The 15095-nt window shown below is 41.5% G+C and overlaps 1 protein-coding gene across 2 annotated transcripts in view; it reads left to right on the top strand.

The window, feature by feature from the left end:
- Positions 1–11984, top strand: part of heatr5a (HEAT repeat containing 5a) — an 83038-nt gene extending 71054 nt beyond the window's left edge. For both annotated transcript variants that reach the window (XM_030719627.1, XM_030719626.1), the window contains 13 exons: positions 1073–1177; positions 1274–1408; positions 1516–1643; positions 1913–2060; positions 3332–3505; positions 3794–3895; positions 5401–5484; positions 5604–5780; positions 6095–6246; positions 6915–7022; positions 7715–7817; positions 9171–9324; positions 9666–11984. In XM_030719627.1, the coding sequence (XP_030575487.1) occupies positions 1073–1177; positions 1274–1408; positions 1516–1643; positions 1913–2060; positions 3332–3505; positions 3794–3895; positions 5401–5484; positions 5604–5780; positions 6095–6246; positions 6915–7022; positions 7715–7817; positions 9171–9324; positions 9666–9825 (1730 nt within the window). In that variant the 3' untranslated portion in view covers positions 9826–11984. The remainder of the gene's footprint in view (positions 1–1072; positions 1178–1273; positions 1409–1515; positions 1644–1912; positions 2061–3331; positions 3506–3793; positions 3896–5400; positions 5485–5603; positions 5781–6094; positions 6247–6914; positions 7023–7714; positions 7818–9170; positions 9325–9665) is intronic.
- The last annotated feature ends 3111 nt before the right edge of the window (positions 11985–15095 follow it).

Genomic DNA, 15095 nt, shown 5'->3' with positions numbered 1-15095 from the left:
GTTCTGAAAAACTATTTGCCCCCTTCCTGATTTCTTTTTTTTTTCATATTTGTAACATGTTTCAAATCATCAAACATATTAGACAAAGATAATCCGAGGAAATACAAAATGCTAAATTTATACAGCAGCTTTAAAACCAGGTCAAACAAAATGAGAAAGAAGGTAAACTTTAGAGAGTGAGAATAATAGCAAGAAAAAAAAAAAGGATGCAAAAATGTAATATATTTAATTAAATGCCAATACAAGTCAAAGAATCAAAGTAAGAAACAATGAAGTGAAAAATAACATCAAATGGGTTCAAGTCTATATTAAAGTGTGTTAACAAGTGATTTAAAAGAAGTTCGATTCCTGCCAGCTCCTTGTTCCCTCCTTGCTATTGAAGTGAGGAGGAGGTGGGCTTGTTTTGAATGACATCCATGTCAGATAGCTAGATTTAAAGGTAGATAGGCCCTAGCCCCTCCCGACACAGGTGTCCCTGAGCAAGCCTATAAGGGCTAACATAATATCATTTGAGCTTCGGATGAGGTCATGCAGGAGGCATTCCCATTGTGAGCCACTCACTCATGCTACTCAGAGAACCAGGGTTACATACATAAACATAAACCTTACATAAGACTGATATTGACTACTGATCAGTAAAAGTTGAGTTTCTAATGTTGACTGGGGTATAAAAAGCAGCATGGATGAACATCCCTCAAAAATAGCATCAGATTTCACTTAAGATTTTGTAGGAAATTTTGTGTTAATTGTAGATTCATTCATTGAATTTCTACAAATCGTCATTGCTATAAGCATAACTAATAAGAATTTTTTTTCAAAAGAGTTATTAATCACAGCAAATTTTGTCAATTTTTCTAATTAATTTATAGCCCTACAAAAGTAACTTTACCTTTTTTGTGCCCCTTAGTTTGGAGATCCTTGTGTGCATCTACTTTAATGTAAATGTCTAGTAAAGTCCATTAGTTTGCTTTCTAACAAGGGCAGGACCACCACTGTGTTCAGAGGGGTGCAAGAACAGTGACCATTTTGGTATTTTTGTAATTTCCTTTCTCTCCCACTATTTCTTATGCAGGAGGTTCCTTCTACACAGCAGAGACAGTGAACCAAGCAAGACGTCATTACACCTCATCCTGGGCTCCCATCCTCCACGCCACCTCCCTCTGGCTCCACAGCACAGGTTATTATTTCTCCTCTCTTCTTCCCTGCTCTTCTTTTCAGTTTAAGAAGCAAATGCATGTACAAGAATGTGTTAAACGTACAGATGTGTGTGCAGGTTTCATGATCTCAGATGAAGCACCTGCTAACCTGTCCAGACCAGCAACGCCTACCTCCATGGGAAACAGCAGCTCTGTGGGTGGAGCCAAGAGTCCAGAGGACATTAATACTGATAGACTGCATCTCATACTTGGTAGGAAACTGCTTTTAATAGCAAACTCTGCTGACTAAAAGGTGTTTATGTACATACATTACATTTTCTTTTTTTCCCCCCTTTCATTGTGTTGGTCTTGTGTTCAGGGATCAGTGTAGAGTTTCTCTGCTCTCCACATTCTGAGGACCAGATGGAGAACATCACCTCCTGTCTTAGAGCTCTGCAGGTGCTGCTGGATGTCTCATGGCCCCGAGCAAAGATTGGAAATGACCAGGTAAGACACAGCTTTACTCCGTTCTAGTCCTGATTAAGCTCAGGAATCAAGAATCAGTGACGCTTCCAGCCAGTTTTAAGCCAAAACTCTGAATATAACCTACCCCCACGTTCTGTGTTCAGCACAGTTGCCACAGTGATTTAGTCAGGTAAAAAGACATAGCTTGCTAAGCCATTAATCTTGCTTCATAGCACACCACTCAGAACACAGAGAATTTGATGTCATGAATGAACTCCACTTGTTGAGTGCCCCAATCTGTGTCTGTTCAGGCTCTGAGTGTGGAGCTGCTCAGCGTCCTCCACAGACTCATGGTGACCAGAGAGTCAGTATCTGTTCAGCTTGCTGTGTTGGATTTACTGCAGCGAATTGTAGCTGCTGCTCATGAGCACATCAGGGAGAAACGCCACAGTGCTGAAGGTAAACATGAAATGAAGACGATTCTGGTCATTCTCCTTCAAACCTCACTCAGTATCTCAATGTGGGCAAGTGCCTTCTGGATTTGCTAGATAGGTGGAGAGCATTTTAATATATTAAAGTGTATTTAGCTGCAATTTCAGCCTGTTATGTTGGCTTTGGTAATGCACCAGCATTTTATGATTAGAAGTCTTGATGCATGCTCAATAATCCAGGGAAGGAAATGCCAGAAACTTGATCCTGTTCATCTGGATGTCCTGTTTTTAGTGGGAGAATCATTAATATGCATATTAACAATCATGAAACTGAGCCCATGGGTCGTTGTTAGTTAATGGTGCTAGTTTGGGTCGTTATGCAGCTGTACTGTTTATAAGGTTGAGGAAACCAGCAGTCAGCTGAGACTGAAGAAGTCACTTGGATGAGTGATGAAATGTTTCTCCCACTGAAGACGCGACAGCCAGGTGAACAGAATCAACTTTCTGGGATATTGATAAGGCTCATGAAGGGGGACCATAGGCTGAGACCTACTTTTGAGCCTGTTTTTCACTCTTTGGATTTACCCACAGTTTTAGAGGCACTCTCAGGTTGCCTTTTGACTCCTTAGAGCATGTTAACTTAAAGGCAATTTTGCTCAAAACTGTCCTCTTGCTTGATTCAGCATCCGTGAAAGGGATCAGTGAGTTACATGCTTTAACTAGCTACACTTCTGTTAACTATAGTAAGATGGTTTTGTACCCTTGCCCTGGTTTCATGCCTAAACTTAGGGAGTCTACCTATAGCTGGCCCACACTGGAGCCATATGTAAGAAAACATCTGGTTACCAGGCTAACCCCAGTTCTGTCAAAACTGAGTGATGTAGCTCACCACACTGCTGTAGTTGCATGGTTATGTGGCTGGTCTGGGTCAGAGGATATTATAAAGGGGCCCTGTGTCCTTGAAGTGACAGATACCTCACTCGGTTATGTAATATTTCTTTCTTTTTTATCCTGGACAAACCAAAGATTTTTTTGTAATCTTTATAAGCTTCTCACATAAAGAGCAAACATTCTGCATTTCTGCTCTCAGCAAAGTCTTAATGTAAGGTTCATTTATTAGCTTTTTTCTGGACCTTTGAGCTACACTGAATGTTTTTCAACAGGTCTCTACAGATAGTAAACTTATAGATTTGTAATGTTTAGATCTGTTTTGTAAATTTTATCTAAAGTTTTATAGATTATTGAAAAACAGATCAGTTAAATGCTCTTTCAATACTATTAAACTTTTATGTTCTTTAGTGGACGACGGCGCAGCAGAGAAGGAAACGCTGCCGGAGTTTGGGGAGGGGCGGGACACTGGAGGTTTGATTCCCGGTCACTCGCTGGTTTTTGGTGCGCTGGAGCTCTGTCTCTGTCTGCTGGTCCGGAAGCTCCCGCAGCTCAGCCCCAAACTGGCTGGAACCAGTCCAACTGGTAAGGAGATGAATGAAGAGAGGGAAAGCTGATACAGAGAGAGAGTTAGAAGAATCAAATGAATGGAAGGAAGAGGGGAAGGACTCCAGGGAACTTCATTTCAGATATTCTCTATCAGTGGTCTGTGATTAGCTAACAGATTTTATTTGTAGCTACTGTCTAAAAAAGCATCTTTGATACCATCCCTTCAATATTCTAGCTAATTAAAAAGTTAACTAACTTCTTACTTGCTGTTAAAACTCTCTGCACATATAAACCTGTCTTCCATTTCTCTGTGTGTGTATTTAGGTCCTGGAGGTTCAGCGTGGACTCTGACTGACAGCGACTGTCGTCTGCTAGCATCAGCTCTCTGTGTGCTTTCTGAGCTGCCATCCATCTGCTCTCCTGAAGGTGAAAGCATGAGCCACACATCTTCCCCTGCTATCACATCACTAAAGGGTCACTGGCATGTTTGTATGAGAGACATTGAGTAATTCAGTTCAGTTAAATTTAATTTAATTTTATTTATATGGCGCCAAATCACAACAAACAGTCGCCTCAAGGCACTTTGTATCTACTGTCTAGTAACTACTTACTACTTGAAAGGTTGTGTGTTGGTCCTCCGATGTACTGTCAGCAGGAGGCAGTGCAACAAATGGCCTGTTCATGTTTGTCCTGTTGGTCCTTCAGCTTAGCTCTTACCATGAAGAAGACCAAAGTCATAATAAACAGAACATCTTTGTAATGAAGTGAAACTGAGTGTTAAAAGCAGTAACATTGTCCACTGCAGCCTCAGTCTGAGCTTCTCATGCGGATGGATGGATGGATGGATGGGTGGAGTGAGTGAGTGAGTTGTCGGCATTTGTTCCACAAAAACTTTAACGTTGGCTATAACATGAGAACAATCTCACCTAAGATGTTCAAATTCACACCATAGAAGGATCTACTGAAACTCTTGGACAAGTTTGAATCTTGGCGACCTTGACCTGAAGGTAAAGGTCAGAGGTCAAGTTTTCTGAAAATCTTGTGAATGCAACAACTAGAACGATCTCATCTAAGACGTTCATATTCATACCAAAGATGCACATCGTTCAAGCCAGACCCATCAAACTTCACACACTTGTTGCACTGACTTTACGATATCAGCGCTTTGAAATTCCCCCCCGTTACAAATCCAAAACAGCTGAGTGTGGCACCCACTCAGTGGTGCACTTGTCTCTCAGTTACTTCACTTTTCAAGTCAACTTCTTAACCAATCAGCATTCTACCTGTGCGTAGCATACATAGTATGTTATTTTTTTTTTTGGAGGGCACAGCATGTCTGCAGGTTGCATACCCATAATCCTTCACTCTGTCTAGCCAAATATCTACGCAAATGGACACAAATGTGGTGCCATGAATTCTGCATCTATTTTTATTTCAACAAGGAGAGATCATTAGGAGAAATTGAACAAGATTTATTGCTAATACAAAAAGCTGTTTGGCAATTAGACTCCGATGGCCCATTGAAGCTGAAGGGAATCCCAGTAGAGATAGGAATTAGGCAGAACCCCCTGGAGTCTAGACACTGGTGGTGGAGGAGACTAAGATGGAGGCTTGAAAGGAGCTCTTGGGTGGTGAAGGGGAGGTGGTGGTTTGCACAAATGAGTCTGGATGGGAGAATGACAGGTAAGTGATACTTAAAGCACACTAAACAGAGGCTGATTAGCTCAAGGAAGGCAAGCAGAAGATAATTGGACTCGGAAGAGATGAGGTCAGCATTGAGTTTGACAGCATCGGAAAGTGGAGGTGATATCAAATAGAGAAATGGTGAAACACCTGGTAAAGAATGTGGATGAGTGATTTCAGATCTTCCTTATAGAACTTATACCTAAGCTTCATTTTGTTGGTCTGATGGCTGGCTGTCCCCTTTGCAGGCAGCGTGTCCATTCTTCCCACTGTCCTTTACCTGCTGCTGGGAGTCCTGAGAGAGTTGGTCCACCAGCCCAGCGTGCACACAGGTTAAGACAAATAGACTGGAGTGTAATGTCTATAAATGATGTTGCAGTTCTTATTGTGGCTAAGGGGGCATTTTTTATCATATTAACTCTGTCCACTCTCAATTATGTTTTGCTTGCAGGTGCTCCAGCAGTTGAATCGGGGGCTGGGGCTGGTCTTAGTGTGGTAATGCAGGCGGCTATTCAGGCTCTGAAGTCCGTCTTGACTTCACCGATGAGCCGACAAGAGAAGTGTCGAGGAGCCTGGAACCTGCTGCTGCAGTCAGCTCTAAATACACTGCTAAAACTTTGGGACACCGGTACGCACAGTGTATACATAACCCATTTACACACATGCAGTCTCTGTAATTTCAGCAAGTGGTATTAAAACATCTTATATTTACCATCCATATATACCTGTAGGTACCATGTTATAATGCTGTAAGGAATTTCTGTGCTAATAATAAATACTAAGTGCCAATTTAAAAGTACTGCCCATGGAAATGGAGGAAGTGATGAGAGAATTGTAGACTCCACACTGACTGATAAAAGTTACAGCCAATCACAGAAACATGTTGAACAACCAAACACAGAAGAAAAGTGACTGATTGTGTTTCTGTGTGTGTTGTTTCAGGGCCTTTCGGCTGTGTTGTGGATCAGATCAGCCTCCTCACTGCTCTCACTGTTTTCCTGCTATCTGCAAGTCCCGATGTGTGTACCGTAGAGCCTCTGCACAAGCTCTGTCTGCAGCGCTTCACCTCCAGCATGGACTCCAAAGACCCTCTGGTAGCATCTGAGAGTGAAACTATGTTCTGATCATCAGCTCTATTAAAAGATGGACAATGTGCCCTAGATTACGAAGTGCATTAAACTTGATTGCAAGAACTCTGGTTGTATAGAGATCTATGCAAACACAGACTCCCTCCATTTATAACCTTAGTAAACACTTTCCTCGTGACTTTGGGGCTCAGTCACTAATTTCGGGTCTTACTGAATACACCATGAAGTTGATTTTGTAAATTCTGGTCCCCTTCAGCCACAGAAAGGAGGATAAAGCAGGTAGAGCCATTGAACGTGTAGTGCCCCTCAGTTTCAGTCATTTACACTCCATTTTTCATCATTTCATCCATTTTCATTTTAGCGTCACAAAGCGATAGGAGCCTTCAGGGTGATGGCAGAGTGGCTACGTCCATCTTTTTATACAGTTTGTGGCTTATCCTTAAGGTAGTGCTTGTTCCCATTTATTTCTGTTCCCTGGGAGGACCTGCTGCCTGAAATACTTTGTAGGTCAATCTACAGTAAATTCATGGAGACAGTTTGGAGTATGTCGTATACTCCACACTAGTGAAACTCTGGATTAAGGGCAGAGTAATGTTGCTCTAAATTATTGTGATGTCTGTATTTGAATAAGTGCTGCGAATGATAGCCAGTGTTTCCTCCTCTCTCTCTTCCAGGTTGTGAGTCGTTGTTGTCAGCTGCTAACGACGGTGTTTCAGGCTCAGCCCGGCGTGGCTGTCCCATACATCCAGGCCCTCGGCCCATCATTGGTTCGATTTCTCCAGGTATCCCACCGAAACCTATTTAGCACACCTGAAACTACATGGGAATTTTGTGTTCGGTGCTTCCGTATGAATTATGTTTTGGAAAAAAAATAGCTTGTGTGAAAACTGAAAAGAGACGTGTTACAGCACAAATGTTTACAGTGAGGACAGGATGGGGGGCACACATGGGCAAATACATCCTTTGATTCAGCTCTGTACACCGATGTTGTTACAGTTTGTTTTTGTGTAGCCAAGTCAGTCTAATGGAGTTAAAAGTAAAACGGCATCATTTGAGTTGCTTCATGTTCATTAATATGACCAATTAGTATCAGTTTCTTGCTCTACTGATGCTTGCATGAACTCTAAGGGAAAATGAAACAAACTAATAAATACAAAAATAAACAAAATATCAGAGTACAAAATAGTAACCCTGAAAATCAACGTGTTCCAGACGGATAATAAATATCTACCAAATTCAGGGGGTTTCAGTTCAGTTCTTAATAATAATTTTAAAATGTGCAGCACATTTTGTAAACCACTCAATCCATACTTTGAACTCAATTCACAGCACTTTATCTGACCTTGTGATTTTTAGTTTTCCTGTGCTTTTAAAAACCTCACTTTGAAAATAAATTGCGGCCGATTAATTAGATTAGTGTTTTGAATGTGTGGTTCAAGTGGTGACGGCGTATATTGTTCTGCTTCCCCCACAGAAGGTGGAGCGGAGCCATCCTCAAACTCCAGAGGAGCTGGTTGGAGTCCTGGAGGGAATCCGAGCTATGGAGGCTTTGATCCAGGCTGCTGATGAATCACAGCGTGAGTGGAGTCTGTTGCAGAGACACAATGGAATCAGGATGGGATCGAATGGACCAAAGTTAAAGCAGTTCCCTCTGTCCAGAGGACAGTGGTGGAGTGCAGCAGCCTGATCTTTACTCAAAGTAGTCCTTTTGAGTAACATACTGGGATTCCTGCTGCTCATAAATCTGCTGTATTCTCCTCCCTAATATGCCAACATGCAGCCTTTCACAACCACACACTGATGTCTAGCTGTGAAATGCTAGTTTTGCAGGGAAAATGACTGGATCAGTTTTTCACTGGTAATCCACTAGTTCAGTGGTTTTTCACTGTCACCTCACAGAAGGAAGCTCCTGGTGTGCTGGGGCATTTCTCTGTGGAGTACCCTTGCCCTTCCTGTGCCTCAGTGAGTGTCATCCCAGTAGTGATTATAATTTGGCTGTAGGTGTGAGTGGGAGCATGAATGTTGTGCCTCCCTGCAGTCAGCGCCTTGATTGACTGTCTAGGAAGAACCTTGGTTCTCGCTGATGGCCAGCTAAGAGGGGCTCCAGCCTCAAGTGTAAAAAAATGCATGGTTAGATGTTTGTCAGTTAGTTTACATGCTAAAGTGGCTGCTGTGTGAACTTAAAGGTGAATAAGTTACTGGTTTAAACACTCATTCATGATGGAGGCTCCTTATCCAAATATGATTGATCATTCTGGCAGCAGGAAATCCAAAGAAAACAAGAGCTAGATGGAGACTACAGTCAGGCCAGCAGCTCTTTGAAGCTGTCATGGTTAATTATTAAAAATGGTTTCAGTTTAAAGTGAGAACGTGACATTTTGACCTGTCATTACAGTAGGTTCAAAGTGAAATAGCGCTTTAAAGATGACTGACAGTCTGAGACTGTTAAAAAAAATGGTCATTAATGCACATTAAAATGTAGAAATAAAACCAAAGAAGTTAATAGAAAAATAACGTAATGTTATAAGTAGATACATTTAAGTTCTGTTTCATCAGGAATCTGTTTTGGATTTTCTCTGTTTTGGAAAACTATTGAGAAACTCTGTACCTGCCCCAGAATAAAGCCGACAGCAGCAGACATCTGAGTCTCACTCATGTGCATTTATCTGTTCCACATGAATCCTTTATCAGTGAGGACATCTTCAGATCATGAAGGGAAATAAATACAGACCTGAAAGCTTTCTCATAAGAAGATTTTGTTTAAAGATGATCAGCGATTTCAGCAGTTCTCAGTCGGGGCAGTCCATCCAGTGCTTGTTGAGATGTTTCACAGATGGACTAACCTGGCCCATCTTCCTCTGGAGCCGACACTGACAGTGTGAGACTTGAGCTGAAACCTGTTTCCATGTTTTGTGTTTTCTGCCCTTCAGGTCCTCAGTTGATGGCCATCTTCGTCCCCCTCCTCATCTCCTTTCTCCTGGACGAAAACGCCCTTAGTTCTGCCCCCATGGCATCCAGGTCTCTCCACGATTCAGCACTCAAGGATCTGATGCGCCATGGCCCCCAACACCCAGCTGTCTTCAGGTCAGTGGTGATGTGTGCACTTACTTGTTTGTATGAAACCCTCCAACTGTGTTCGGTGGGCCTCACTGAACTAAACTACACAGAACAGCCTCTTAACTATTATCATAATTTGGTTTCTTTACATAGTACCTGCTGATTTCTGGGATTCATGAATATTTTCTTTTTCTGTTCTTCCCCTCAGTAAGAGAAAAGTTTACAGTTTGACTCTAAATGTTTGCTGTACATTCATTCATTTGAAGGTGTTTAAAGCCATGTTTTATCACGCTTCTTTTAACAGAAATGCTGACCAAGGATCTGTGAATATGAAGCTTGATATTGTTTTTTGTTTTTCCTTCCCTCAGGTCACTCATCACAACATCTCCTCACCTGAAGTCTCGTCTTCAAGCTGCCATCAAAGGAAACCAGGAGAGTTTGAATGTTAAAGCCAGCAGCACTAACCCCGCCACCCGCAGCGCTGGGAAGTCCTCTCCCAGCATCACACTCAAAACAAACTTCCTGTGAGACAGCCGAGCTTAGATCGCAGAGACAGGCCGACCTCTGCGGTTTAATGTCATTAACGCACTGCGCTACTTTGATTGTCCCTCGGGACATTCTGATTGGTAATGTGTGTAGCATGACATATCAAGGCATACCGCCATATTGGAGGAGTGATGGCGCACTGCATGCCACTCAATTACACATCACTTGTACACTTTGCTTCATTGCATCATTGAAAGAAGCAAGTTTGGCATGTTTTATCCCCTCAGCTGCACATCATGCATTCCTGCTGATCATTTATCAAATCATGGACCGACTCCTCCCCAGCACACACGAATTTCAGTTCATATCTACCAGAATGAACTCACAGAGCGTTGAAAGCTGCTGCAGAAAGAGAATCTCTTGGCTGCAGCTTCACATGAACTGAGACCAGCATCAGTAATTTGGTGAATGGTCAACATGATGGAGAAAAATCAGCACGAGTCTTGTTTTATTTTTTTTTTGTGAAATCCTGTATTTTCCTGTGAAACTTACAGGAAAATGTGTGTATTACAAATGACCTACAAGTGTCAAGTAAATGCCACTAGTCAAAAACGGTGATAGATGGGGTGCAGGTTTAGCTCAGTGGTTGAGCAGTCCGGGTTCAGTTCTAGCCCGAGGCCACTTGCTGCGTGTCCTCCCTGCTTTCCTGTTTCCTCTTCACTGAAAACAGTCTAATAAAGGTGAAAGCACAAAAAAGAACAGTGATGCATATATGCTAGATGTGGGTATTACGAGACAAGAAAAATCCAAACCTAAGTTCCTTTTTGTTTTTTATTTCCCCTCTAAATTATGTTAGTCTGTTCATCAAAGTCCAGAATGAACAGACCAGCCTGAAATCAATCCAAAACCAAGAGTAGAGCTGCCCATCAAAAGGAACCAGTTTATTTGGTTCTGTCATGTGACTAGGATGCCTGCTGGGTGAGGTGTTTCAGGCTTATCCAGCAGGGAGGAGACCCTGAAGAAATGTCAAGTAGTCTCGTTTTTCTTAGTTCCTGAGTGACGTGACCAGTCAGCATCTGCATGGCAGCCATAATCAGAGCGGTTTGAATTGAAGGAAAGGTGCTTCCTTTATAACCACCTTCAGCAGAGGATACACTGGACCATTCTTTATGAAAGAAAAGATCGCCCATCCCACATTTCATATTGAAGCACCGTTCACAACAAGAAATGATCACCATAAGTGACACACACATCATATCAATGTTGAGCTGCTGATATGCTCCAAACTGAATTAATTTGACTTTAGTCACAGGAGGCTGTGATGTCCTAGTCCTTTTGTGTCTTTGCATCGTCAGCCCTGGAATACCCGGTCACTATTTGAGTCTTTTGGAAGTAAACAGGAATCAATGCTCAGGCTGGACTGTAATCTAAGAAAATTGACTTTTCACCTCTTGCATGTGATCTCTATCCAACATCTCTATCATAAAGACTGGAATCAGAATCAAAAGTAACTTAACTGCTCCTGTAAAGGATGCATATAGTGTTGATTGTATCACTTTGTGTTAAAGCAACCACATGGTGTTTTAAAATGTGACTAAACTACCAACAGCAGTTAAGGTGCGTGTCCTGAAAGGGAACATTCTGTCTGAGGTTTTTATTAAGAGTGTCACTTCTGTATACTTAATTTCTGTACGAAGTCAATTTAGTTAATTATTCTAATGAATAATGGGTTATAAAGAAGGTTTTTTTATTCAGTGAAATGTTTAGTTTGGTCTGACAAATCACAAAATAACCTGTTTGTCTCATGATAGTTTATAGGGGACAGTTTAGCTCTCAGCACTTTATCAGTTAAAGGGACAGTTTGTGGATTTTTGCTTTTGAGTAAGCCATTCATGATTTCTTCAGAGATTGTGCTGGATTTTATTAAATGTACTTTTCTGGTGCTCACCAGATTCAAATTATTCATCTTTATTTTGTTCAAGAGAAGGCAGCCATGTCTACAGTAGGTATCTGAAGGGACAGCACTGCAGTCCACGGGAAAACCTGTACTTGTGATTTTTGGGGTGAACTACCCCTTTAATAACACTACAATAACACTCATGTTTAGTTGTTGTTTGGTTTGCTGTCATCTGCAGTAAAAAGTGTTGACTGACATAAGAAAGAATGTAAGTTTTGTTATTAAAAAGAAGTTACTGTCTAAATGTGGATGTCATCTTATCACGATTTCATTAAATGCAAGAGTAACACTAAAGTACTGACCAGCAATAAGTATACAAAGCAGCAGAGGGTCAGTTTCTCTCTCTCTCTCCTGGCTGTCTGCTCTGTGCACTGTACAGATGTGAACTTAATGAATGAGTTGGTGCAGTTAAATGTTCTGAACATGTATGAATAAACTCTTTAAATTCACCTCTGTGTTCTTCATTTGTAGCTCTTTAGGGTTGACTCTATAGATTTGCTAAGTCTGTAGACTTAAACCTTCCAAGCCCTCATGTCATCATGTCCTTTGAAGAACCAAATCATGAATTTAATCTGAATGTCAGCATCTACAGCTGAGAGGTTTGTTAAAAGGACTACAGCAGAATTCACTCACTGGACCCTCATAAACCACTTGCTGAAATAAAAACAGCTTTTTAAGGAAGGGCATATCAGAACCAACATATCCTGATTATCAGAATTCACAATAACATATATATTTATTTATCCTAAGGTTTGACTTTGTTACAGCAGTTAACATGCATAACAAATAGCTTGAATCACTGGAATGGTAACCATGGTAGTTCAATTAATTAAATATATGACCAAACAAATAAGATAAAAGAATGAGTCACTCTCAGGAGCTCAGTGAATTCAAGTGTGGTACCATGATGGGATGCCACCTGTGCAACAAGTCCAGTTAAGAAATTTCCTCACTACTAAATATTCCACAGTCAACTGTTGGTGGGATTATAAACACAGTGGAAGTGATTGGGAATGACAGCCATGAAGTGGTAGGCCACGTAAAATCAAGGGCGGGGTCAGTGGATGCTGAGGTGAATAATGTGCAAAGGTCACCAACTTTCTGCAAAGTCAATCACTACAGACCTCCAAACTTCATGTGGCCTTCAGATTAGCTCAAGAACAGTGAGTAGAGAATTTCATCGACTGGGTTTCCATGGCTGAGCATTGCACTTTGTGCTTGGTGGTGTCAGATGCAGTGGTGTAAAGCACGCCACTACTGGACTCTAGAGCAGTGGAGATGTGTTCTCTGGAGTGATCAATCAGGTTTCTCCATCTAGCAATCTGATGGACAAGTCTGAGTTTGGTGGTTATACTTGTCTGACTGCATTGTGCCAAGTGTAAAGTTTGGTGGAGTGGGATTATGGTGTGGGGTTGTCACTCAGGAGTTGGGCTCAGCCCCTTAGTTCCAGTGAAAGGAACTCTTAATGCTTCAGCATACTAAGACATTTTGGACAATTTCATGTTCCCAACTTTGTGGGAACAGTTTGAGGATAGTCTCTTCCTGTTCCAACATGACTGCACACCAGTGCACAAAGCAGGTCCATAAAGACAAGGATGAGCGAGTTTGGTGTGGACGAACTTGATTGGCCTGCACAGAGTCCTGACCTCAGCTCAGTACACCTTTGGGATGAATTAGAGCAGAGACTGTCGCGGACTGTCGCGGTCTGCAGAGGCAGACCATGGGGAGTGTGGAAGAGTGAGGTCTCAAAAGCAGGATGTGTACAGGGAAACAGAATTAACATAAAGTGAGCTGTACTTTATTGATGGCTGATGGAATACAGCTTAGGCAAATTAAATGCAAAAGGAAATTCAGGATGAAAAACTACAAACCATAAAAAAAAAAGCAATGGAAACATTACTACAGGGAAACGCTGGAGTAAGGAAGACAAAGAGGAACTAAGGAGCTTTGGGACTAGGGAACAAGAACAGATGATCTGACAAAGGACAAGTGAAGACAGACACTACACAGAAAGATGGTTAGGTTAGGGGAAGTGGGGACAGCTGGGCTAATGAGACGCAGGTGAAAGAAATCATGAGAGATGAGACAAAGGAAGCAAAAGTAAAAGCAAAGCACAAGGAACACAAACTCACAACATAAAACAGGAAGTGAAATAACTAAACAGGGAGACACAGATACATGAATAACTTAACACAGGAGACATGACACTTGAGGAGGGAACACTGAAGGAGACACAGAAGGAGAACTACACTGAAAACCACTGGGAACTAAGAACAAACTAAGTATACTCAAGAGAGAACACAGCAAACAATCTAAACATTAAATAACCCAAGAACCAATAATAAAGAATAATCAACAAGAAAGATCAAACAAAATTCAAAATGCTGGGAACAATCCCAAGATTATGGCAAGACCTCTGGAAGAATGGTCAAAGATAAACACCCCTAAACCTGTGGAAAGCCTTCCCAGAAGAGTTGAAGCTGTTATAGCTGCAAAGGGTGGGCTGACATCATATTAAACCCCATGGATTAAGAATGGGATGTCACTCAAGTTCATATGTGTGTGAAGGCAAATGAGTGAATGCTTTTGGCAGTATAGTGGAAATTTCAAAATAAAGCAAAAACTCAGCGGAATCTCAGAAGAGGATTGGAAAGAAGCCTGTGCTGAGCACACCGGACCAGTTTGACAAAACCAGAAGCTACATTTGTTTCTATCTAAGGGTCACAAACATCATAAAATTAATTAACTTCAATTTTTAAATGCCAGTTTTTTGTTTTTTAAATGGGGCAGTTGTGACTCAGGTGGCAAAGTGGGTCATCGACCAGTCAGAAAGTTGGTGGGTTGATCCCTGCCTCCTACAGTACATGTGTTGTAGCATCCTTGGGCAAGATACTGAACCCCGAGTTGTCCCCGATGCATTAGTCAGAGTGGGAGTGTGTGTGAATGTTAGATGAAAGTCCTTAGGTATAGATAAAGGTTCTGTATGACTGTGTGTGATTGGGTGAATGAGACTTGTAGTAGAAAGCACTTTGAGTGCTCAGAATTGAGTAGAAAGATGCTATGTAAGTATCAGTCCATTTACCATTTAACCAAGAAGCTAATAGCATTGTTTTTGGGGTGTAATAAACTCAGCTCAAATGTTACAGACTGGACATGATAAGCTATCATTTATCTGACTATATAATATACAGAAGGTCAAAAAAGGTTTAGGGACCTTTTTGAATTTTCTGAGAGATGTGTCTACCAGAAAAGGAAATGCTGATGTATTTCTACTATTACTAAAGTGAGATTATTGAGTTAGTGATGCGTCAAGTTAGTGCTTTCCACAGAAGCGCTCTTTTTATTTTAACCCAGC

This window comes from Archocentrus centrarchus, chromosome 22, assembly GCF_007364275.1.
Source record: "Archocentrus centrarchus isolate MPI-CPG fArcCen1 chromosome 22, fArcCen1, whole genome shotgun sequence".
Lineage (NCBI taxonomy): Eukaryota > Metazoa > Chordata > Actinopteri > Cichliformes > Cichlidae > Archocentrus > Archocentrus centrarchus.
The sequence above is the reverse complement of the archived record's forward strand: the minus strand, read 5'-3'. Positions and strand labels throughout refer to the sequence as shown.